Source organism: Oryctolagus cuniculus, chromosome 6 (assembly GCF_051225735.1).
Source record: "Oryctolagus cuniculus isolate XC-2025 breed Fujian yellow rabbit chromosome 6, ASM5122573v1, whole genome shotgun sequence".
NCBI lineage: Eukaryota > Metazoa > Chordata > Mammalia > Lagomorpha > Leporidae > Oryctolagus > Oryctolagus cuniculus.
This window is the reverse complement of record NC_142872.1, coordinates 133,681,012-133,707,716: the sequence shown is the minus strand read 5'-3', so window position 1 is coordinate 133,707,716 and position 26,705 is coordinate 133,681,012. Positions and strand designations below refer to the sequence as shown.

At 39.6% G+C, this 26,705-nt stretch overlaps 1 protein-coding gene across 3 annotated transcripts in view; it reads left to right on the top strand.

The window, feature by feature from the left end:
- RSPO2 (R-spondin 2) overlaps positions 1–25,530 on the top strand; it is a 185,301-nt gene extending 159,771 nt beyond the window's left edge. For all 3 annotated transcript variants that reach the window (XM_089335585.1, XM_002710731.6, XM_008255829.5), the window contains one exon: positions 23,653–25,530. In XM_089335585.1, coding sequence (XP_089191711.1) covers positions 23,653–23,768 — 116 coding nt within the window. In that variant the 3' untranslated portion in view covers positions 23,769–25,530. The remainder of the gene's footprint in view (positions 1–23,652) is intronic.
- Positions 25,531–26,705: the final 1,175 nt, after the last annotated feature.

Here is a 26,705-nt window from a genome sequence, read left to right as displayed (position 1 = left end):
CATTGTATTAAATATATTCAGTCATTTAATCACTGCAATAATTGTACAGGATAGGTATGATTATGTCTCATGACTTACAGGTGAGGAAGTAGGGACACAGAGATGACCAATATTAGCTGTGCAGTTTGGGAAAGTAAAGGAATGGAGCCAGGATTTGAATCCACACAATGTGGCTTCAGGGCTAAAGCTCCTAATGACAAGGATAAACTGTCTATGAAGCCAGATCCCTCTTTATTACATTTTACTCTCTAAGCCTACAAATATTCACCATATCCCCAGAGACAAGCACATAAGTGGGTGGCACACTGTATCCTGGATAATGTCCTCTTGAGTTTGGTAAGTCAGGGGGATGATGGAAAAGACTCCAAAGAGGATGAAATACTAATGATTTTATCTCAGCATTTCCCTTGAGCATGATAGAGATCCAGACAGTAGCTAAGGCAGTGTTCCATTTTGGTTCAGCATAGCTGCATAGAGCAAAGCCATCTAAACACCAGGTTAGGTTGGAAGAAGGGCAGGCCAAGTGCTATTCATTTGTTGGGATGAAAATGGAATTTAATCAACATGAGGATAAACAGTGAGGTGGGAGTCAAAACATATGATCAGACTTTGTTTTTGAGGGAAGAAGAAAATGAATTTACAGAGTAATTATAGAATGAGAAATCATTCTTAAATTTAGCAGAATTCAGACTTCTGGGGTGTATATAAAATTCAGGGGGAAAAGTTTGTTCTCAATAGGATGCAGGGAAATGCACTTCTCAGAAAATGCCTTAGAAAGCAGCAGTGAATAGTGAATTAAAAGGGAATTCAGGTCAGCTGAGATAAAGAAGAGACCTAAAAGAGCAGTCAAGTTATAATTTGGGGAATTTCAAGTATAATATAGGTAATTTGAAAAAATAGAGCAATGATATGGAAGAAAATGCTAACATTTTAGAAAATGAACTCATGAAAATGCTGACAGAAAGGATGATAAAATGAGTTGAAAAATTCTCTGGGTTTATTGAGCCAAAGAAACTGATATGTGAAAGGGGGATCTACAGACACAGCCTGGCAACAACATTTGAATGCAAAGCAAAGAGAAAATCCCCACAAGCATCTGTACAGAAAGCACTTTATATCCAGAGAACAAAAATGAAATTCAGACTCTCCTCAGACACTGCTAGTATTAAGGTCAAAAGAAAAATAAAAGTAGTAGAGTAACATCTAAGTGCTGAAAGATGAATGTAACTATGTGATCTTGTACCCTGTTATCTGTACTGATGTTCCATGCTACCTGAAATGGTGCTATTGCAATATTTGCTTTAACAACTTCAAAAATCTTAACCTATAATTGAGTGACATGTACTTGCCAGTAAAAACATTCAAATAGAGTATAAGTCCAAGAAAAGGAACATGTAATGCATTTCTGTCCCAGCTCAGCAGTTCTCTATTAGTAGAGTGTCTATTCTGGTCATCGGTTACTACAGGACAAACACCCCTGGAGTTAGTAGATGGAAATCAACAGTCCCATCAGTTTTGCATGGCTCTCAGAGTTGATGGGCTGAAGCCGGGAGGTTCTTGCTTGAGGCACCCATCCTGTTGTGTCATTTAACTGCTGAAGGTGGATCCCTGTGAAGCTTCTTAGTCCTGCCTTTCACTCTTGAGCTGGCATGGATGGACCAGCTAGGTTTTGTTGAGCAATTCTCTGTGCGTATGGGTTCTCCTTGTCTTTACCTTGGGTTTCCGCACAGTTGGGTGGAGACTTGTTCTAATCTTTCTGCCAGAAATTTCCTTTCTTTTTTGCATTTTTAAAGATATTTCATATGTGTAAACAATGTTATTTAGTTACCTATGAGGGGACTTCAAAAAGTTAATGGAAAAATTGGATTATAAGATCTTATTTTGGTGCCAAAAATTTGAAATCTGAGTCATTTTTTAATGCATATTTTATGGAGTATTTGAAGAACCCCCCCCCCCCCGTAAATATTACTATTGTATAAACAGAGTAATATGGTGATAGGAAGTTTTAAATAAAATACAAGTTTGATTTTTCTGTTTCCAGTACCTTTCCATAATTTACACCTTGCTTTCACATTTTATACTGTTACCTTTTTCTGAATGTAGGGTATTATAATTATTTGCATGAATCTTCTATGGAACCTTAAGGAACACTTCTCTACTTCTATATTCTCCTACATTTTGTTCCAGAAGTTTTACATTTTTTTACATTCATATAAACCATTTATTTTCCTTTGGTGTGTGGTGTGATCTGGAAATAGATTTTAGAATTTCTTTTTCTTTGTTTTAAATAACCATTCATGCTGGCATAATTAAAGGAGCCCATTGTTTTTTCCATGGCTCTGTCATATCAGTTTGTCTATATGTGCATGGGTATGATATTCATTAGCCTCTTTGTCAATCTGTTTATCATGCGGTCTCAATTACTTCACACGTATAATTTAAAATATGGTGGGGTGAAGTTCTTTACCTTGTTTCTATTTGAATATGTTTTGGCTATTTCAGTTCTTTTCAAAATACTTTAGGAAGTTTTATTGGAATTTCATGCAGCCATCCAAACAACATCGGGACTTTCAAGTAGTTTAATACACACCACCATTCTCCTCCCTTTCAATGAGTATGTTAATGTTGTGCAGTATTTAGTACTACCTAGTTGCTTAGCTCCATAATTAGATATCATTGCTTGATATATTCAGTGCTTTTTCAAATTTACTCTTGTAGCAAATCACTTTCTCCTTGCCCTTAGCATTGCTTTTTGTCTCCCACATTACTCCTGAGGTCCATTTCCTTCTTCTTGAAACACAACTTTCAGAAGTTCCCTTTAGTGAGGGTTTGTTTTTAGTTAACTCAGTGGCTGTGTGTTAAAATGTTATTAGCTTCATTTTGAAAAGAGTTTTGCTGGATGTAAAAATCTAAGCTTACAGTAACTTTCTGTCATCACTTACCTCTTGGATCTCTGCCGTTCCTGTTGATTTAGCAATCCACGCGAGAATCATTTCTTTATTGATGATGGGAAAAAGGCTGGGAAGTACAGAAACTTGCAAAGGAAAACTACTTACCTATTATCTCATTAGTTAAGAAAATATATTTTTCTTCTAAAGATATTTAACTTTTGGCTGGCGCCGTGGCTCACTAGGCTAATCCTCCGCCTAGCGGCGCCGGCACACCGGGTTCTAGTCCCGGTTGCCCCTCTTCCAGGCCAGCCCTCTGCTGTGGCCAGGGAATGCAGCGGAGGATGGCCCAGGTGCTTGGGCCCTGCACCCCATGGGAGACCAGGAAAAGCACCTGGCTCCTGGCTCCTGCCATCGGATCAGCGCGGTGCGCCGGCAGCAGCGCGCCGGCCGCAGCGGCCATTGGAGGGTGAACCAACGGCAAAGGAAGACCTTTCTCTCTCTCTCTCTCACTGTCCACTCTGCCTGTCAAAAAAAAAAAATTTTAACTTTTACTGTTTAAAATCAGTTCCTGTAGTCTTAGAAACATTTTTGCAGACTTATTTTAGATTGAAAGTGGTTTTTGGGCCTGGTGCTGTGGTGTAGCGGGTAAAGCTGCTGCCTGCAGTGCAGGTATCCCATATGGCCACCGGTTTGAGTCCTAGCTGCACCACTTCCGATCCAGCTCTCTGTTATGACCTGGGAAAGCAGTGGAAGATGGCTCAAATCCTTGGGCCCCTGCACCAGTGTGGGAGACCTGTAAGTCAATCCTGGCTCCTGGCTTCAAATCTGCCTGGCTCTGGCCATTGTGGCCATTTGGGTAGTGAACTGGTGAATGGAAGACCTCTCTGCCTCTGCCTCTCTAATTCTGCCTTTCAAATAATAAATAAAAACCACGTCTTTTAAGATTTAAAAGTCATTAAAAAGTCACTACAGACATAACTTTATGGCTATGTCAAAGGTTTTTTTTTGAATAAAGATTTTATTTATTTGAGGAGCAGAGTTACAGAGAGAGAAAGAGACACAGAAGCCGGCGCTGTGGCTCAATAGGCTAATCCTCCGCCTGTGGTGCCGGCAACCTGGGTTCTAGTCCCAGTCGGGGCACTGGATTCTGTCCCAGTTGCCCCTCTTCCAGGCCAGCTCTCTGCTCTGGCCCGGGAGTGCAGTGGAAGATGGCCCAGGTCCTTGGGCCCTGCACCCCATGGGAGACCAGGAGAAGCACCTGGCTCCTGGCTTCAGATCAGCATGGTGTGCCAGCTGTGGCGGCCATTGGAGGGTGAACCAACAGTAAAAGGAAGACCTTCCTCTCTCTCTCTCACTGTCCACTCTGCCTGTCAAAAAAAAAAAGGGTGGGGGGCACACACACACAGAGACAGAAAAGGTTTCCCATCCGCTAGTTCACTCCCCAGACAGCCGCAATGGCCGGAGCTGGGCCAGTCTGAAGCCAGGAGCCAGGAACTCTTTCAGGTCTCCCACTTGGGAACAGGGGCCCAAGCATTAGGGTCATCCTCTACTGCTCTCCCAGGCCATAGCAGAGAACTGGATTGGAAGTGGAGCAGCCAGGACTCCAACCGGGGCCCATATAGGACTTTGGTGTTGCAGGCAGAGGCTTAGCTTACTAGGTCACAATGCTGGCCCCAACTATGTAAAAGATTTTAGGGCATAATGTATTCAGCAAGAAATATTCTGAGTTGGATTTCTAGGTTGAGTTCATGGACATGTAATATAATTCTCAGGAAACTGCTGAAATCATTTTCTGTATTTTGAATATTTTCTCAAGATAGAGTCCTCTTCACAATAAATGAGTCAAAGTGAATACACTTTTTGAAGAAGTTTGAAACAGCTGTTTATTGTGTGCCTATTGCATAATTCTTTTTATACCTATACCGGAGGTATATGTGAATACTTGATTGCTTCTTCATCTGCTTTGTTTTACTCATTGTACTTAATTTTGAATATATACATATACAGGTGCATATACCAATTGTATTTGATTATAGAATTTCCAGAGTGGTATTTGAGGAAGAAACTTCTTACTTGCATAACATTATGCATTCAAATAACCCTTAATGGGGACTGATCTGGTTTCTACCACTATAACAAAATTTTTCTGGTACTGGGAAAAAACTCATTATCTCAAAGGAAAACCAATTTGTAGGGTTACATGGAATAAATATGGAATAAAATTTATACTTGAATCCTCCTTTTTGTCCTAACTTTAATAATAGGAAAAGCTGGCATATGATGCAAATATTACATTTTTAGAACTATGTCTCCAGTGGAGACTTTCCTAGAGTAGCATTTTACAACCCCCATAGGGTTTAGGTTTTTTGGTGGTTTTGTGTGTGTGTGTGTGTGTGTGTGTTTTCATCGGGAGCCCTTCAGATAGGATTTGTGACAAAGTTAGTCCTTATGCAACTTAAGACCTTTCACAGGTAGCTTTGAAAATCACATCCTATTGTGGATGAAATATTAGCCTACCATTTTGGCAACTTCAGTGAATGCATTTCTTTTAATGTGTTCTATTTTAATATACATTTTAAGTGATATATAATGACTGTACCTACTTCGATACAGTGTGGAATTTCAATAGCACAATGTGTAATGATCATAGCAGGATAACTGTCACCTCAGACATAAGTCATGGCTTTGATTTGGGAACTTTCAGAATCCTCGTGCAATCGTGTGTGTGTGTGTGTGTGTGTGTTTCTAGACAGGTAGAGTGGACAGAGAGACAGACAGAAAGGTCTTCCTTTTTCATTGTTTTACCCCCCAATGGCTGCTGCAGCCAGCGTGCTGTGGCCGGCGCACTGCGCTGATCCGAAGCCAGGAGCCAGGTGCTTCTCCTGGTCTCCCATGCGGGCGCAGGGCCCAGGGACTTGGGCCATCCTCCACTGCACTCCCTGGCCACAGCAGAGAGCTAGACTGGAAGAGGGGCAACCGGGACAGAATCCAGTGCCCTGACCGGGACTAGAACCTGGTGTGCTGGCGCCACAGGCGGAGGATTAGGCTATTGAGCCACGGCGCCGGCCTATTAGCAATCTTTTAATACTCAGTTACTTGTCAACTATACTTGGCTTTCTAGAGAAAGTTAGTTATTCTTCTTTGCCAACTATGCAACTGCACTGTTGTACACATGGAACATCCTCTCTCCGTCCCTCCCTCCCTCACACCATTCCCAGCTCTAGTTAGCACTATTCTGTTCTCTTTTAGATCAACTTTCACTTCCACATTGTGATAACCTGTGATATGTCTTTTTATGCCTGTCTTATTTCATTTAACATACTGTTGCCTCCAGTACCATTCATGTCACTACAAATAACAGATTTTTGTTTTTATGGCTGAAAACATTTTATTATATATGTATTTTTTATCCACTATCTCTTGGTGGACATGTAGGTTGTTTGCATATCTCAGCTTTGTGAATAGTGCTGCAATAAACATGGTGAGAACAGATGTGTCTTTGTGATGTTTTCAATTTCTTTGGACATATACCGAGTAGTGCTGATTGCTGTATCATGGCAGTTCTATTTCTAGTTTTTTGAAGAACTTCCTTGGTGAATAATTTCCAGAACATATCTATATATTGAAGATTTATTTATTTGAAGGAGCTTAGAGAGGGAGAGACCAAGGGATCTTCCATATACTGGTTCATTCTGCAGATGGCCACAACACCCAGTTGTGAGCCAGAATGAAGCCAGGAACCAAGAGCTTCAACTGGATCTCCCACATGTGTGGCAGGGGCCCAGACACTTGGGCCATCTTCTTCTACTTTCTCAGACCCATTAATAGGGTGCTGGATTGGAAGCAGAGCAGCTGAGAAATGAACCAGCACCCAAATTGGGATACTGGTGCCACAGGTGGTGGCTTTACCCACTGCACCTTGATGCCCCTCCATATGCATTTTTAAAAAAATATTTGGTTGAGAGGGAGTGAGAGAAACTCTCTCCTGAGCTAGTTCATCCCTCACATGCCTACAACAACTGGGGCTGGGTCAGGGTGGAAGCCAGAGAACGCAATTCAGGTCTGGTCTTTGGGTGGTAGGAATCCAATTACTTGAGCCATCTTTTACTGCTTCCCAGTCTGCATTTTCAGGAAGGTGGAGTCAGGAGCCAGGTATTCTGGTGTGTCTTAACTGCTAGGCGAAATGCCAGGTGTGGACAGTGAATGATCTGTCAATGACAGGGTATTTATAAAATAGTCCCTTAAGCCAGTGTGTATTTGAAATGAACAATAGCCATGGTATCTAATCATTTCTAAGTTCTATACCTTTCTGATGTCTGATGCTTAAATAAAAAGCTAACTTTACCTCCAGCAGGCACCTGCCTGCCCTCCCCGCCCCATCACTTCCCTACAAACTGTCTTATCCAGATTTTGGTTGTTTCCTTGTTTTGTTTGTAAATAGGAGAGAGATTTCATGTCATGCTCTGTCCTTCATAAGAGTTACTACACCTTATGTAATAGAAACAACTGGGCCCATAAAGAAGCTTTGCCATTCTGTGAAACCCATTTTTTTTCTTAGAGCCAGAAAAACAGATTTTACTACAGGAATTTTGCAATTCATCTTGAATTTATAATTTTTAATTCACCACAGTTTTTAAAGAAACTTGTAATTTGTTGGTCAGAATCCTAAAATTATATATATTTTTTGCTAAAAAAAATGAACATATACACTTATCTGTATATAAATTGTTCACTTACTGGTATGCCCATGCATTCTGTGGAGTATATTTTAGATACATGTGAACATATGAACATGCATTCATCTCAGAAATTGTGCATTCTCCACTATTTTTAAGATAGCCTATCTGCCATCGCCGTGGCTCACTAGGCTAATCCTCCGCCTGCGGCGCCAGCACCCTGGGTTCTAGTCCCGGTTGGGGCACCGGATTCTGTCCTGGTTGCCCCTCTTCCAGTCTAGCTCTCTGCTGTGGCCAGGGAGTGCAGTGGAGGATGGCCCAAGTCCCTGGGCCCTGCGCCCGCATGGGAGACCAGGAGAAGCACCTGGCTCCTGGCTTCAGATCAGCGCAGTGCGCCGACCGCAGTGTGCCAGCTGCAGCACCCCAGCCGCAGTGGCCATTGGAGGGTGAACCAACGGCAAAGGAAGACCTTTCTCTCTGTCTCTCTCTCTCACTGTCCACTCTGCCTGTCAAAAAAAAAAAAAAAAAAAAGCCTACCTTATTACTACTGAAACTGTTAGTGACCCACAATTTATGATTAAATTGGGGGTCACTGAAAGACTTGCAATTGTCTTTCAAATAAATAAATCTTTTAAAAAGTTACACACAGAGAGAGGTGTTTTCCATCTGCAGGTTCATTCCCCAGATGGCCACAACAGCCGGAGCTGTGCCCATCCAAAGCCAGGAACCAGGAGCTTCTTCTGGGTTTTCCACATGGGTGCAGGAGCCCAAGGACTTGGGCCATCTTGTACTGCTTTCCCAGGCCATAGCAGAGAGGCGGATTGGAAGTGGAGCAGCTGGGATTCGAACTGGCACCTGCATGGGATGCTGGCACTGCAGGTGGCGGCTTCACTTGCTCTGCCATAGTGCCGGCCCAGCATCGGCCCCACAATTGTCTTTCAAAGATTTGATTTTGATTTATATTAGAACCTATTGAAGTTTCATAACACTTGTCTATGTAACAGCCTATAAGTTAGGCTTCCCAAGTTCTCTGTGACAAAGGATTTGTTACTTTGTTCGCTTGTTTTAGGATCTCTGTTTTTTTTTTTTCTTTTACAAAATAAAATGAAATAAAATGGGTCTTAAAAAAAAGAACCTATAGAGGATTTTTTGGTTTTTGCTTTTGTTAAAAAAAAAAAAAATCTTCCATCTGCTGATTCACCGTCCAAATGGCTGCAGTGGTCAAGGAGGGGCCAGGCTGAAGCCAGGAATCAGAAACTGTATCTGGGTCTCCCTGTTGGTTGGCAGGAGTCCAAGCACATGGACCATCTGTTGCTGCCTTCCCAGGCATAGTAGCAGGGAGCTGGATTGGAGGTGGCACAGCCAGGACGCTAACCAGTGTTCCAATATGTTTAACCTGCTGCACCATAGCACCAGCTTCCCAGCTGAGCTTTAAATAGATAGAGATCATGAGTTCTGGGCATTATTTTGGTGAAATTAAAAATTTTTGTATAGAAAGACTTGGAAAACACAAAAATACAAGAATATATAAGTAGTAATCTTCATTTATCACCCACATTTATCATGTTTTGTATTAGAATCAAACTCATTGGAAGCAGTTTTCCAGAAATTTCTTTATTAATTCATTTAGATTGCTAAGCTGTCAGGAAAATGGTTGCCTAACTCTTGAAAAGGATGAATCAGGAGTCCCTTTTCACATCTTAGTAGTTCCATTTTATCCATTTATCAGAAAGTGGTTCTGTTTTCAAAAGAACTTTTGCCATTCCTGTTAATATTCTGTTGTCTTTTCTCAGAATCTCTATATTTTCTCTTGTACCCTTAATTGGATCCACCGGCTTAAATGGTTAGAAGCCACTTAGGGTGTGGTGAATGTGCAGGAGTCATCTCACTTCTACCCCAGAACCCACAACTGGTTCTTTTCACTCTTAGAGTCAGGGACTTCAGACTAGTCTATTTCAGACTGTGTATATTTATAGGGTGAAGTGTGTTGTTTTATTCTATCTATACATTGTAGAAAGATTTGATAACTTTGATAGGTTAATAAGATTTATCAACTTTTTGTGGTGAGGATGTTGAAAATCTAGTCTTATAACAAAATTGAAGCATGCATACAATGCAGTACTACTAACTATGGTTGCCATGCAGTGCAATAGATCACTGAGAATTATTCCACCGATCTAACACGTTATTCCCTTTAAGCAACAATTCCCCTTTTCACTTCTTGTCCAGTCTGCCTTCCCAGCCTCTGGTAACCACCTTTCTTCCCTCTGCTTCTATGTGATGGTTTTTTTTTTTTTTTTTTTTTTTTTAATTTCAGGTATAAGCAAGATCATGTATAACTTGTCTTTTGGTATCTGGCTTATTTCACTTACCATATTTTTCTCTAGTGTCATGTATGTTGAAAGTGTTAGAATTTCCTTTTTAAAGGCTGTGTAGTATTTTGAGTATATATATACCATTTGTTTTGTGTATATACCATTTATGGACACTTAATTTGCTTCCATATTTGGCTATTGTTAAAAATGTTGAAATGAACATGGAACTGACAGATATCTAATTTCAATTCTTTGGGGTTATAAGGGTACTTCAAAAAGTTCAAAGAAAATGCAAATTTTTTGTGTATAAACATTTTGAAATACATGTGTAATTTTTCATAATATGCATTTTCATGAACTGTTTGAATGACTTGTATATACCCAGCAGTGGGGTTGCTGGATTATATTGCAACTCAATTTTTAGTTTGAGAAACCTTCGTGGTATTTTTCAAAATGGCTGCACTGATTTATATTCCCAACACCAGTCTACAGGCATCCATTTTCTGTACACCTTCATGCTTGTTATCATTCATCTTTGTAATAACATTGGGAGGTGATGTCTCATTGTGGTTTTAACTTATATTTTCTTGATCATGTTAAGTTTTTTTTATATACTCATTGGCTATTTCTATCTCTTGGATAAAATGGATCAGACCCTTTGCCTGTTCTTACATAAGATTGTATTCTTGTTTCATTGAGTTCTATGGATTTTTAATTTGATTACACTGTTTCATTTACTTTGAATTTTAGTACAGGGCTTCGGCCTGCCTCACTTAGACCATGAAGAGTTTGTTTTGTATCATATAATAGCTCCCCAATATGTTACATATAAATGCAAATGTATATATATAAAATTTTTCTTGTCAAACTCTGGTAACCTTTTTTTTTTTTTTTTTACTGAAATCATAGTAGTTTGGAATGCAGATCTCTTAGATACCTTTAATTTATTTTAAATCATTTCTATTACATCTTAAATCTTTTCATATTACTTACAAAATTTTGGTTTCACATGTTTCCCTCAGTATGTAAGTTATCCAAAACCAAGAAGAACATCATGAAAGAAACATGATAGGCAACATCTGGGAAACATTGCAGATGTTTATTGCATATCTGTGTATGTACACAGATAGAAACATCCTTTGATTTTAATTTGTTAAATGTTTAACAGTCTCTACACCTTCTCTGGAGCAGGAACTGCCTTTTTCAATAGTGGAGAAATAAATCAATTTTGTTAGATATTAGGATGTTTACAAAAATAGCCATATTCTGTTTTAACATCTGGATAGTCATAGACAAAGATACTGAGATCCAAGATCAGCCGGAAAAGTTGTAGGTTTTTTTAAACTTTAAAAATGTGATATCACTAATAATCATGAGGTGTCCCGAACATGTTATTTGGATTTCTTGTCCAATAATCTCCCCCTACTTGATATCCATTGGTGCTACTTGGGTAGTTGGCAAAGCTCTACAGTGACCCAAATGTTCAGCCTTTTCTTGTAGATAGAGACTGTTTACTTTAGCAAATGTTAATATATTTCCCCTGTCTTATAAGAATAACAAAGAAAATATGCTGTTGATCATCCTGGTCTTATATCAAACCAACTATGGCCCCAGGCTCCCTTTTATGAGATTGATGGCCCAGGCATTTAACTGAAGGACCAGTTCTTGAGACTTGCAGGAGTTCACGATAGTAGGGTAATGCTGGCCTCCTCCCCCTTCCTCTTTCTCTACCCTCAGAAGATCATACTTCTGCCACAAGGTGATGAGAGAAATAGCTAATGTGTTGTAAGCTTTGCAACCAGACTGCCGAAGTTCAAATCCCAACTCAAACTCTTACTGCATAGGGCATCTTAGGGTGCCTAACCGCTCTGCTTCTCAGTTTCCTCCTTTGAAAAATGTGGATAAAAGTAACTATTTCATAAGATTTTTAATATGAAAAAATTCATGTAAAGTGCATAGTACCTGGCACACAGCTTATACCTTTGTGATGATGGTAGTGATGATGGGTGAATATTTTGGGGAAAAAATGTAATAATGTAATAGACTTCTTTTCTTCTGTCTGTAATCCAACTAATAACACCTTGATACCAATGGTGTGTCACCTGGTCTGAGGTATGCAAATTTTAAGTGCGAACTCTGCATCCTACTTGGGAAGAAGCCTCAAACTTGATTATGGTTTTAACTTTTTCTAATGCATTTTTTTGGGGATCTAACTTGAGAATTTTTACAAATCAACTAGATTCCATTTCAAAACAGAACCTGTGTATTGAATAAATTGAGATATTTTGTAATATAGGTCAAGTTTCTGGAACATAACCATGGAGAAATGAACCTGTGGCAACATGAGTGACCTACAGCAGGGAGTGGAAGGCTAATGGCTGTTTTCCTGGCCATGCATTCCTTGTGACATTAACAACTAGATTAATGCATGCTTCCTCCTTGGGGCATCATCCACTCAGATCTTAGGGAAGAGAGTGCAGCGAGGAAGAGTTTTATCTCACTTTAAAGTATGGGACGTGGATTCTCAGCACTACCGGGAAAGGAGGGGGCCATTGATCCTGAAATGCTCAGGGCTATCTCCTTTATCTTGTTCCAAAGCCCCCATTTCTGCAGCTGCAGACTTGCATCCAATCTTCACTTCACATTCAATCACATCTAAAGCTTTAAAATCTGGACTTTGCTTCAGGAGTTGGTGCATGGGGAGGGAAACAACACTTGAAAAAATTCTGAGAATTTTGAGAACTGGCCTTTGGAATCAGATGTCTAAACCTCTTGCAACTTCCAGCTGCAAAATAAGACTCCTGTGTTTCTTTTCCCTTGGTTTTACCATGGGCACCCTGTTGATAGGAAGCTAAAGCTGTTAAATGTGTTGCTTGACCCCCAGAAAACTGAAGCCTTGGATGCTTTAGCCCTGAAGAATATTGTGAGAAATACAGGTTATAGGCCAGGCCCATCGGGAAGCTAATGAGACCCAAGGGAATCCCGGTACTGTAGGGAGTTGGGCAGGGAGCTTGATGGTTTTGCCAGCCCTGTGTTTACTTATTAATTTGTTTGTTCAGCATCCATTTGAATGATTATGAGATCAAAGGCATTTTGCTGGGCACACGGGATCCGAAAAGTACAGTGGACATGGTGCAGGTTTTGCAATCTGCCAGATGTTGGTTTGAATCACTGCTGAGCTATGTGTCTGAGAGCTATCTACTTCTCTAAACCTATTTCTTCATCACCAGAATGGAAATAACGCCTACTTTCAGGTGGTTTTGAGAATTAGAAATAATACATGTAGGACACTTTACATGGTACTAGAATTTTTTTTAGCATTTATGTACCAGGGATGGTATTTAGGACTGTGTATTCTCTCTTACTCCTCACATCAATGCTGAGGCAGGCATCATTTTGACTATAGGCTCAGAACATGTGAATCATTGGTCCAAGATCACTGGCATCTAAGCAGCATGGCTCTGCTCTGGATCTAAGGCTGCATGTCCCCCAAATCCAGGTTCCCACTCCTGTGTTCCAGGTGCCTTCCCAATCCGGCATCATGTGACTGCACCCCCGCTGCTCCAGGCTGGATCAGGGAGTGCCTACCCTAGGGTTGTCCAGGCAGCAATGACACTGTGGATTAACTTGTAGGGTGACCAAAACATGTTGAATTCCCATCTTGGGAATATGTAACTGAAGCAAAGGAGACTTTGGCCACTGAAAGAGGGAAGTAATAAGCTGGAGAGATCTAAGGTTTATCCAGGGCCAGGGTAGCCTACAGTGACCATTAGTAGAGCTGAAGTTGAGGGCAGAAGCCACATGGAGCCCAGGAAGAGCAGACAATTTTGTTGATAGATTCTGTGTACAGATCTAACCCATAGTTCTTGGTCCTCTTAATTGAGATAAGTTTAAATGACTACTGTAACTTGGTGTTTGGAAAGACTCTAAGTAGGACTCTAAGTAGACTCTAAGACTCTAAGTAGGCACATTAGCAGTACGTTGTAGCTATTTTTACTTATTTAAATATGAGCAGCCATGATACACAGCCAAACAAACCACAAGAGAAGTGGGCAGGTTTCACAACGATGGAGGTTCCAAGTGCTAGAGGGACACGGAGGAAGGACTGCATTTATGATCCTGTGTGGAGTCTGCTTTCCCTCAGGTTGTGCTGTGTTCACTGTCTTCAGGTAAGACCTGCCCATAGGTGAGCTGTAGGCTTGAGGGGTAACTCAAGTTCTTCTACAGCTACGAGGAGACACCTGACTTTCTTTTCATTCATGTGTCTTCAAACTCCATAGAAATTGTGTTGAATCCAAATCAAATAAATGTTTGCCATATGATGGTAATCTTAAATATCTCTTCTTGGACTTTTTTTTTTTTTCATTTAGTTAATGGTTATTGATTTAAGACCAAGAAGAAGGTATTAAATCCTCATTCTAATGGAATTATCTTAAAAGGTATGTTCTGTTATAAATGTGAAGTCATCTATGAAGGAACTGGAAATTCTTCTCTGATTATCTCATAGCCCGTAATCAAATGAAAACAGCAGTATCACTTTCTCTGTAAAACCTGATGCTTTCCCTGACTTGATTTAAGAATGTCAAATATGCCTGATAATTTTCTGAATATTTTACTTATTTTGAATAAATTTAGGACAAGAAGCTGCACAACATTTGGCAGCATAGTTTGAGTATGTACTTTCCTTTTCTAGTATTCAATTACATGAGAATGTGTATGAAGCACTTGCAGTGCAGGGCACCCAGTAAGAATGTCTGCCATCTCACCCCTCCCAGGCAGCGTTACAGATGGCATCTTGCTAAAAGGTAAGAAGAATAATAAGCAACAAATCAATGCAGGACAAATTTACAGAAAGTCTAAGTTACAGGTTAGGTTGTCATTTATGTAGTACTCGACAGTTTGGAAAGGATTCTCACATTTACAATGAGGCCATTGATTTTTCTCATAGAACCTACAGCAATATCAGTGGCCTTTCTAATGCTTCTCTACTTTTCTTGAAAAATAGCCCTATCCTTGTCCAGTGACTTTCCAAGCCAGAGAAGCTTGTATTAAGGAGATAAATTGAAATATGTGCCCCAGGCCCAGCTCTGCTGCTAATTAGCTACAGGAACCTTGGAGGGGCTCTCTAGATTTTTTTATACCTCCCTTGATTCATTGCTCAATCACTTGACACAGTTGGACTACAGCAGGACACAGCAAATACCTAATACGTATCACTATCTCTGCACTCACTCCAATATGGCCCACCTGACTGTGGTGCGGGGAGGTCGACATCAGAATCCTTCATCAGGAATCACCAGCAGAGGATCAGCATTCATTCCTGATGTCAAATTTATGTGTACTTTCTGCGGCAAAAGACTGAAGATTTTTTTTTTCTTAGTTTTGTAACATTCTTCTCAAGGGATCCAGGAAAAGGACTTGCTGACTTCACTGTAAGGAAATGGCACTGTGGGCTTATGGATAATGTTTCCCCTGTGTCTCTGTATGAATAGCAACCCCATCTTACTCTTCTCTTATTAGTCCTCTTGACCCTTAAACATCTTTTCACAGCAGTGCAACGTTATTCCTAGTGTGCTGTTTGGCTCTTGTTACTTCCTCTTTAGTCAGCTATAGAGCTTACCTATAAGCGAGGAAGGAGAAGACAAGCCTCCAGTTGGAGCTCAGATAAACAATTTAAGAAGTTAGAGCTGCAAAGGTCTCTTGTACATTTTCATCTTAAAAATAAATAAATAAATAAAACCTATAATGCTCAACCAATACCCTTACAATAAAAGTGAATTATTGCCCCCTTGTGGTAGAATCAGATACCATATTTAAATTATTCCAGTTTGTAAAAGTATTCCTTGTTTCCACTACCAAAACTTTGTCCTTTATAGTGAACCTGAAATATTTATGAAAATAATTTTAGGTTAAAACCACTTCTTGTTCTCACTCATTTTCAAGTCTATAGAATTCTGTGTTTGAACCACTTTGCTTTTTCTGTTTTAAGTATCCAATATCCAAGATCTATGTTCTGTGGAATAAACCTTAATCTCATCCAGGTTTCTCTGCTGTGGTCCTTAATGTTGCAAGTGAGGTGGTACAGGCTTTCAAATATCTTATTGGACCCTTAAAGATCATGTTATTTATCTGAAGAACTAAGATTTTCCTCAGAGCTCTAAAATTAGGAACTTAAGAACTATCTTACACAGGTAATGTTACTGGTAATTTAATTTTCAGGATTAATTTTATTTTTTTCATTTTGAAAATGAAATTTAAAAATCAAACGGGATTTGCACCTAAGGAGATGTCCTTAGACAAGGGACAAAAAGTTCATGGAAAATGAATATTCTGATATGCATACTATGCATGGGCACACTGCCCATGTGCCCTCAGCAACAGGTGCTCATTGATTCTTAAGGTAGCATAGTCCATTCATACCATCAAATTAGGAAACTATCTTCATGCACCATAACAAACTTTTTTTGAACCATCAAAAATGGCTGAGAGAGAAAGCTGCACCGATTCAAAGCCAGAAGCTTCTTCTAGGTCTCCCATGCGGGTGCAGGGGCCCAAGCACTCTGGCCATCTTCCATGCTTTCCCAGGTGTGTTAGCAGGGAGCTGGATCAGAAATGGAACAGCTAGGACTTGAACCGGTGCCCATATGGGATGCTGATGCTGCAGGCGGAGGCTTAACTTACTATGCCATGGTGCCAGCCCCAGTTTTTATAAATTACTATAAATCCAGGTAAGTCACAAATATTTTGAATTCTGGCATTCTGAATGATCCTCATGTTTATATGTTCAGAAAAGTCTACTTTCCTTTTTTTGGACCATAATCACCCCCTACTTTTTCTTTTGTTCGTTCATTCGTTCTTTTGTTCATTCATTCATTCTTTTTCTTGGACAGGCAGAGTTAGACAGTGAGAGAGACAGAGAAAGGTGTTCCTTTTCCATTGGTTCACCCCCAAAATGGCCGCTACAGAGCCAGGTGCTTCCTCCTGGTCTCCCATGCGGGTGCAGGGCCCAAGGACCTGGGCCATCCTCCACTGCACTCCCGGGCCACAGCAGAGAGCTGGACTGGAAGAGGAGCAACTGGGACAGAATCCGGTGCCCCAACCAGGACTAGAACCCGGGGTCCCGGTGCCGCAGGCGGAGGATTAGCCAAGTGAGCCACGGCGCCGGCCTATAATCACTCCCTACTAATACCTTCCAAGAACACCTATCTGTACATGATCTCTGGATTATAGCTTTTAAAACACATGCTCTTTCATAATGATGTGATGATGAAGCTACCACTTGGAAGTTTCTTAATTGATTAATTGAAATTCAAGATGCGCTCTTCAGTAGTGGCTTGTTAGTTTTCAACACGTCAACATTTATTGGTTTGTCTCCCAGTTTTTTTCTCCAAGCAAACTGGATTAAAGAAAATAAACGTTAAAGGATTAACCGTTGCTGGTCCTCTCAAAACATACTTATCTATCAGTGAAATACTTTTAGTGAAAAGAGGTGTTTATAACAAACCAGATGGATGCTACTAACAGAAGTTTATATTTATTAATATATAATAATTATATATTAAGAAGTTCTTATTTACGATAAGTGAAAATGGATTTATTTGCTTTTTTTCCTCTTTATCCTCACATCTGACTCCTGATATGATACAAGTAACCTGTATAGCTTGAAATTGAAAAGAAATTTTAAATGTTATAATCACAAAAAAGCAAGATGATTGATATGCTAATTATCTTGATGAAATTATTTTACAGTGTAAGGTGAAGGCCTCAAAAACTTTGGAAAAATGGAATGAAAGAAGTGGAATGTCACTTGGTTAATCCTCCTCCTGTGGTGCCGGTATCCCATATGGGTGCCGGGTTCTAGTCCTGGTTGCTCCTCTTCTGGTCCTGGTTGTTCCTCTTCCAGTCCAGCTCTCTGCTGTGGCCTGGGAGGGCAGTGGAGGATGGCCCAAGTGCTTGGGCCCCTGCACCTGCATGGAGACCAGAAAGAAGCACCTGGCTCCTGGATTTGGATTGGCACAGCGCCAGCCGTAGGTGGTCATTTGGAGAGTGAACCAATGAAAGGAAGACCTTTCTCTCTCTCTCTCTCTCTCTGTCAAATAAAAAAAAAGTGAAATGTTAATGTTTTTTTTGAAGTCTATTGGTATATACATATAAACATTGTTATATACCATAAACAGTTTTTTTTCAATTAGAAGTGTTATTCTGAACTATTACGGAGGGTTGGAAGATTTTTTATGTTAAGTAACTTAGATGCAAGGCATCATCATACTTGCTAGTTTGGACCTTCTTCTAGAATAAAAACTTTTTGAACTAACTGAAAGACATGGGCCAGTAGTTCCTAAGCTTTTCCATCTTAGCTTCAACTACAAGTGACATTCTGTAGGAACCTGTGTACCATTGCAGTAGGCAGGCTCTTATAGTACAGCCTTTTTCTTACACCCATTTATGATACATTTTTGGGATGTTCAATAGTTGTACTCTGAAAAATAATTTCTGTACCCTTAAAATATAGAATGCCTAAATTTATAGTTGAAAACATCTTATTGCTTTAGCAATCATAAAACAAAGAGCTCATGAAAAATTACAGTCAGATGTTTAGGTAATTTATAATTTTTTCAGTGTTATATGAGTAATAAATATCTCTATGTATAAATCTTTACACAAGTTTATTTTCCTAGGATAGATTCCTAGATCTGAGTCAAAAGTTATGAATACTTTTAATGCTTTTGTAAATGTTGCCAGATGGCTTTTAAGAAAGGTGGTATCAATTTTATATTCTCAATACATTCTAATGCCTGTCTCACTACATTCTTACCAACATTAGGTCTTTTTACTTTTAAGAATCTTTGCAGTGGCATCTTATTTTATTTGGCAGTTTTAATTGTTCAAATATATTAGCCATTTTTATTTCCTTTATGAGTTGTATTTAGGTCTTTTGTCTATTTTTATGAGCCTTTAAAATATTTTAGGAACCAGCTGGCATTTTCCCAGAGAATCATTAATCACTCTTAAATAAATAAATCTCTGTTGCTACTCCTTCTTAGACAAACTTAAGTTGCCCATGTGAGAAAAAGAAATAGCTTGATTGCTAGTCATTGTCTACAACTCAAATTTTATGTTGTGCCTCCAAAGCATCCTCTGAAATTGGCCAAATTTGTAGGAGTGATGGTTACATTGGCTTCTTGTCCATCTGTTTGAGCTGCTTTGAAGGGTGCCTTTGAGGTGACTCCCAAGTCTCCATGGTAGAGGCTGGCATTGTAGCACAGCAGGCTAAGCTGCTGTTTGTGATGTCTGCATCCCATATTGGAGTACTTGTTCAAGTCCTGGGTGCTCCACTTCCAATCAAGCTCCGGGCTAATGTGCTTAGAAAACAGTCTGTGATCTTTCAACTGGATGAGGCCCTGCAACCCATATGGGAGACCCAGACCCAGACCTGGCTGTTTTGGCCATTTGGGAGAATGAACAGCTGATGGAAGATGTCTCTCTGTCTCCTCTTTCTCTGTTGCTTTGCCTTTCAAATAAATAAATCATAAGAGTCTCCATAGTGAAGTTCATAGATGCAGTGAAGCCCAGGTTTCTAGTCAGGGCATCACAAATATATCAGAATTTAGTAAAAATCAGTCCTGATTGTAAGTCCTTATTTTTGTCACAATTGTGGCTATAACAATGGTTAACTACAGCTGCCATATGGGTCCTGCTTTCTCCAATTTACATGTATGTATGTGAGGTAGCTTCAAAAAGTTCTTGGAAAAAACAGGATGCGGATTTTCCATGAATTTTTGGAAGCTCCTTCATATATGTTTCATAAATATGTATATATTAGAGAAGCTCTTTTTTATAGTCACAGCTACTTTTTTTCAATTTCTTGCATTAAGCCTTACACTATTTTCATCCAAACACTTAATAGTCATTATGGAAACTCCAGACAGCTTCCACCCCTTACTGATGGATGTACAAGAACCACTGTTCTAATGATGTAAAGATTTTTACCTGAACCTAGTGAGGGAAAAAGCCACCTGAGGGCCTTTCTTGAATTTGGGAACTTACGAAAGATGAAATCAGTGTCTGACTGGCAGTGGAGTCCGTATTTTCACAGCTTCATGTAATTTGTGAGTCTGTCTGATAGCTTGATGCAAAATAATGTACCCCATTTCTGATTCTAATAGCAGTAATCAACAGCTGAATGTTAGTATTTCCATAAGGGACTGTTCAACTTTCTCTGTAGAAGAATTGATAGGTTATCCTGTTGGACCATTTCCACATGTGTGCCAGTCAATGTAATTTTGTTGGTAAGAGTGGCTTTGATAGTATCTAACTTTGTTCAATTGTATTATCTTGCTTTGCTGGTGATTTTCTACATCTTCCTTTCATTATAGGAACACATGTTTTTACATGGCATCATAACTTTGTAGTGAAAGGTGAACGTAGCATCTTTATTCTGTGTATGTAGAAACTGGAAGGCAGTCATCCTAGTTACATGACCGTGCCAAGATAGCAGGTTCCTGTTCCTTTTCTGCCATTGGTAGCCTTGCTCTGTTAAACCACATTGCCTTCCTTAAAATGAAAAAAAAAAAGAATGATATCTGGACCAGTTCTTACATCCACATATCAGTACTGAAAATGCCCTGTAGAGTTGATTCTGCCTGATCTTGAAGAGATTTACATAAATAGTGAGCTCTGAAGGGTACTTGTACATTCTCAAAGTCCTCAGGGTGATGAGCAGAATTTGTTCTTAAATATGCTGGAGGTTGATAGTTGCCTCATCAAATGTAAGCGGTTTCTTATCCTGGATTTTATATATTCCATGTTTTTACTTGTGAATGTACAGTCAAGTCCATGAGTTGAGTTGTTCTTTGGGTGACTGGTATCCTACTTCCTGTAGGTATGAATGTGTAGCAATCTGAACTCTTGAAGTCATTCTTGGACTCAAATCTTAAGTCCAAGAGGACTTCTTTTCACTTCTATAGATAACAGAGGCACATACTTTGGTTAGCTTTAATCTTAGTGATTTATTTTCTGTTTGAGAGTCTTAGTAAGATTCAGAAGAAAATGTATTTGAGATCCTTGCTATAGCTGATGTTTTAATATCCTTTGAGTTGAGCTTAAAGTCTGAACAGCCTATCATGGGCCACAACATATTTTCAATTAGTTTAGGCCTCTCTGTGGTCAAATCTGGGTAACCATCTTTACTATCTAATATTTACAATCTACCCTAGATGAGTAATGGGACTGGCTGACAACAAAACCAACAACCAAGCAGTAGCAAAGAGATGCCATTTAGAAAACACTTGTGGAAAATGTTTAGATTTGTAGTTAGAGACCCCAAAACATGGCTCATTAGAATCAGTATCATGTAGCTAATTACCAATAAGGAAATATAATAATTATTATTATTAAAGTAACATAACATACTATAACTTTAAATATTTTATAGGAATGAGTTTTCAGAAGCATTGCTAAATATTTAGCCAAAATACAAACTTTTTGTGAATTAGAGAAATCACTCAATATTTTCATAATATGGTATCAGCCAGCAAACCTAAAGACCCTTTGATATTGAAAGTTACATCAGAAAAAAAGTACTTCAGAATAATCTATTAGGTAAATGACATGAAATTGGCATTTAAAAAAATGAGTTTCCTGGTATTTGTGCATAGATTTACTGTTAAAGTAGTACTCTTAAATTTCAATGACATGATTTATTTGAAAAATAAAAATTTGAAAAATAAAAATTGGTGAAAAATAAAATGAACTTTTAACATATCTCTGTATTTTTATTATAGCAGAGTACACTCAGAATCTAGTAATATTAGATTATTTTTAAAAGAAATTCCAGGTTTTGTATAAATTAAGCATAAACCAAATAATTTTTAAATGATTTTTATAAATTAAGGAGTTTTGATTTCTTGGTTCCCTGTTTTCTCTATATAAACCATTTCCTAAGACTTTATAATTGAATCTTCTTTTTAAATATACTATTTCAAGTGTTTCATCTCCCTGCCCTCATTAGGTGTATCTCATTAGAGATAATGTTACTAAATAGTTATAGCTTTACAGCTGCTTTGATTAATGATGGCTTGGACTACAGTTTCATCAGCTAGGATTAACTTCGTTTAAAGATGGCAAAATGCCATCATAACATTAATGCCAGAATTTAATGAGAACCAGAAGTTAACTTCAAGGACCTTTATAATTTAATATGGGGGCATGATCATGCTCTCATTATTTTAATGTTGCATCCTATTCAAAAGTGTATTTTTTTCTTATGATAAAAAATTTCACTCAGCAAACACTTACTGAATATTGACTAAGTGCCAGTCATTGTGGTAGAGTCTTCAAGAGTGAGACTGTTTTCCTTCCTCAATCAAAACAGATCTTTTCTGATCAGAGTAGAAATGAGAAACTGCTCCCTTATTTGGGAATCTCATGGCCTCCCTTAATCTTGTATGACCTTGGTTTCCTAAGGTACTTATCTCCATAATTTCTAGTCAATTTCTTTTTCATTTTTACATCAGCCACTTTCTCCATTGTCTGGACTGAAAAGTTGGCCAGCTATGTCCTATAATGAAAAAGTCTGGGGCATTGAATTTTCTAAGTTAGATATATTAGAACTAAATATTCTCTTTGTATATACTGGTTCCCCATCATGTTGAACGGCTATATTTTATAGGAGGAGAATACTTAAGTGTTATAGAACTACACGGTAAAATCAGAAGAAAAGGAGGTAGGAGAGGAAGAATAGTCAATAGGATTCTTTCTAGTCCATTGAGGAAAAATCTTCCTGTACAGAGGGTAGACAGTATTATCTTCTCACAAATGTAGACTTTTAATACCTTCTCTGTCCTAAAAATCTCATGAGTTGTATGTCTTTAAACCTAGAAGGCCATGTTACACATCCTTGAAAACTTATATAGCCATACTTGGAAAGAATGTTGAGACCTGCTAAAGTCAGACTATAATCCACAACCTAAAATTAGAGCCCCGGCAAAGAGAAAACTGCATCTGAAATTTCCCCATAGAGGAAAACCTCAACTGTGGAGCTTATGGCCTGGGCTTCCTAGTGGCTAAGACCAAGAGGGGAAATAGGATAACTTGGTAGGATGCCTACCACCTCTTCACTAGAACAAACAGGTATTCTTGTTCTCCATTTGTAACAAGAACAACAGGTCCCGGGGATTTGGGTAAAGAAGCCATTAAGCTCATAATGAATAATGTCCTCATGACTTTTTGTAGAAAATGAAAAAATGTTCTCTATGTGTCATTTCATATATTGGCATGTAGAGAGCATGGAGGGAAAACTGTTAAAAGCAATATTTTTTTTTCTCCCATGGGGCAGAGAGAGGGGAGTTTGAAACTTCTGGTATATTTACTGTAGATACATGCTTATTTTCTTTTGAGCCACTGACATGTGGAGCAGTAGAAAGATGTAAAGATGTCTAGTAAAGGGTAGCATTGTTAAAAGTAGGAGGGGATAAATAGAATTTTTGTGGCAGGATGATATTTGAAAGACTGATCAGGCCACTGGGAGGTTTTTAAATATGCCAGTTCCCTGTAACAGGAAGATCAGTCTCTGTTTTAGACAGCATATCCAATTTAGTAAATTATTATTATTCCATCAAAATTAATGTGAACAATTTTCTCTTTGAGGCTGCTTTTTCCATAGGTGATGTTTTCCAGATGGGCCTTGTGCACTCACCATGTTTTGTGTTTTCTTTTCTAGAGAAAGAGGCTTTTCTGACATCTTTGCATTTCTCTCTTCCCCCATTATAGGGAAGAGAACACCCAAAGCAAAGGAGAAGAGGAACAAGAAGAAGAAGAGGAAGCTGATTGAAAGGGCCCAGGAGCAACACAGTGTCTTCCTCGCCACAGACAGAGCTAGTCAGTAAGGGACAAGGCCCGGATGGTGGATTTGGGTTTCTGTGGGTTTTGTTTTTTGTTTTTTTTTTTTTTTTTTTTTTGTTTTTTTTGCAAAGGTGCACAAAGCTACTCTCCACTCCTGCACACTGGTACACAGCCTGCCTCCGTGCTGCTGTGACCGGTGCCTGTTTCCAGTAACATTGTGAAAGGAAGAGCCACGGGTGTGGTGTCCGAGTTATTTATGCTTTGACCTGAACCTGGAGACTGTTGATGCGGGAGCTTGTTAGCCTGACTCAGTGGAAGCAGGCACGTGATGGGCTCGCTGTGTGCTGAGAGACTCTCCCTGGCTCCACGGGTGCTTGCGAGGTGTGAGGCTGCCAGCCACCACCAGAGAAGGGACTTGTGCCTATTTATGTGAAGGATGCTCGGCAGGCGAAGCATGGTTCACCTTGATCTCTGCTTCTCCCATCATGCATTTTCAAGGATAAGTGTATGTGGCTATCTGCTTAGTGTTACCCCACGGTGTCCCAGCGTCTGTGACCTTCAGACTGTTGAGTGATGAAACTGCTTTTAGCTGGGGATGTGCTACGGAAATGCCTGCTCAGTTTCACAGCAGCTCTAATATGTACGTATTCTGCTGGGGCTACATATAAAGCTCTTATTTACTGTATATTTATGCTTCCCTGTATGTAACAAGTCAGACCTGATTAATATGATGTCACTTTGTTTCTAGTGGTTCCTAACCATTGCCTGGTAAATAACTGTTCTAGGTTTGCAAATGGAAAAGTGTCTTGTTGCCTCTTGAAACTTTTTTTTTGGGGGGGCGGGGGTGGGTGGGCTTATTTCTAAGACTAGGATAAGCTAGTTTGTACATAGTCAGTGCCCAGTGTCAAAGCTTATTGACAGACCTTCCCCACTCCATGTGTCACCCACACCAATAAAGCAGCATGTGGCAACTGGCCCTCAGAAGCGACAGTTCCCTTTGAGGTGAAGAAGTGCTGAGTCTACGAAACACGACTGAAACTGGAGGAATTGCGTGCAGTTACTTGAAGGTACCCATGAGGCCCTTTCGTGGGCCAGCTAGAGAATTGTTCAAATTTTTATTTGACTTTAAAAAATGTATAACATTCCCCAAGTCTCAGTGATAGGACATCTACCAGTATTCTTGAGTCCCTGAAGTTGGCTTCATTAAACTATGCATGGAATTTGGCCACAAACCAGGATGAATTCCTAAAACTGCTGGTCAGTTCTTAACAGAATCTCCTTCCTATCCGCAATGGGAACCTTCCCAGGTGACTTTCAGAACAATAGTTTGAAAAACAGCTGCTTGGGGCAACTGGTTCTTAGAGGGTCATGGATTGGCTTCTTCAAAAGATATCTTTCTCTTCCTGACTGATGAAGGGAAGAGTTAGAAAAAAGCAATGTTTGCTGATTTTTGAGGAAATAACCAAAGCAAGGTAAAGCTTTTCTCCCACCTTGCATTGGCAAAACTACCTCTTTAGCGTTTTTGTTAGACGTTTGAGTCAAAAGCATCTTACCAGTAAATGTAACTGTCATATACATCACAGTGGAAATACTGTCCCTAGGAGATAATAAGCCATATGTGAATGTAGTATACAACTGCAGGGCTGGCATTTAGTCCTGAAGTGTTCACCTCTTTCATGTCTATTTACAGTGTATTCCTATTGACTGAGTGGGGAGGGCTCTGCTTTATAGAGTGCTTCATTGTTAAGTCAGCACCTGTTCTGTTTCTGGGATGTTCTTTTTGTGCATTAAAAAATTTCAAAATTACATTTTGTGAAGATTTTCTTTTTACCAAAGACATACATACGGGGACAAAAATGAGAATTTTAATAATTTTACCCCCAAATAATGGTTCTTTAAAAAAATTTGAAAACTGACCTTAGTAGCAATATCTAGGATACTAACTAGTTTAGAGTCAGTTTGCCTAGGGCAAGTAATTTAATCTCTCCAGTCTCAATTTCCTTATCTGTAAAATGGGGCTCACAGTGTTATCTGCCTATAGGGATGTGTTTTGACTAAATTGAACAGTGAATATATAGGGTGGTGTTTTAAGGTCTAAATTTCGTAAAATATTTAAAGAACAGTAAAGCAGCAATAGTACATACTGAAAACCACAAGTAGTTATCACCTTTTTTTTTTTTTATTTTTTACAGGCAGAGTGGACAGTGAGAGAGAGAGACAGAGAGAAAGGTCTTCCTTTGCCGTTGGTTCACCCTCCAATGGCCGCCATTGCTGGCGCGCTGCGGCTGGCACACCGCGCTGATCTGAAGCCAGGAGCCAGCTGCTTCTCCTGGTCTCCCATGGGGTGCAGGGCCCAGGACTTGGGCCATCCTCCACTGCACTCCCTGGCCACAGCAGAGAGCTGGAATGGAAGAGGGGCAACCGGGACAGAATCCGGCGCCCCGGCAGGGACTAGAACCCGGTGTGCCGGTGCCGCAAGGCGGAGGATTAGCTTAGTGAGCCGCGGCGCTGGCCACATATTGATTCTTTAACAAAGTAGAATATTAGGAGAGTATTGGTACCCTTCAATCCATTGCTTGATTTCTAGACATTATTTAAACTTTTATTCTTAAAGGAATTTATTTACATCTGCTGGATTTGAGTTTTCCCCAAAACTCAGTTTATAAGCAACATATGCACAGATATGCATTCACTGCTGAATCAGTTGGGACACAGTCAATGACATAAGCAAGCCTGGGCGTTCCTAACAAGGAATCGAACACCAGGAATTGGTTGCCGAGGTGATGAAAGAGTAAAAGCAAAAATAGGTCAGCAACACAACCCAGAGAAGCCACTGCTGCCCCGAGAGTTAGAGGCGAACAGGAAGAAATGGAATTTCCAGAAGCCAGACACAAAGGCCACCGCATTAGAGTTAGAACCAATGCTGGGACTAGAACAGTAACTGCAGAAGGAGCTGGAACCAAGGACAAAAAATGTCAGGA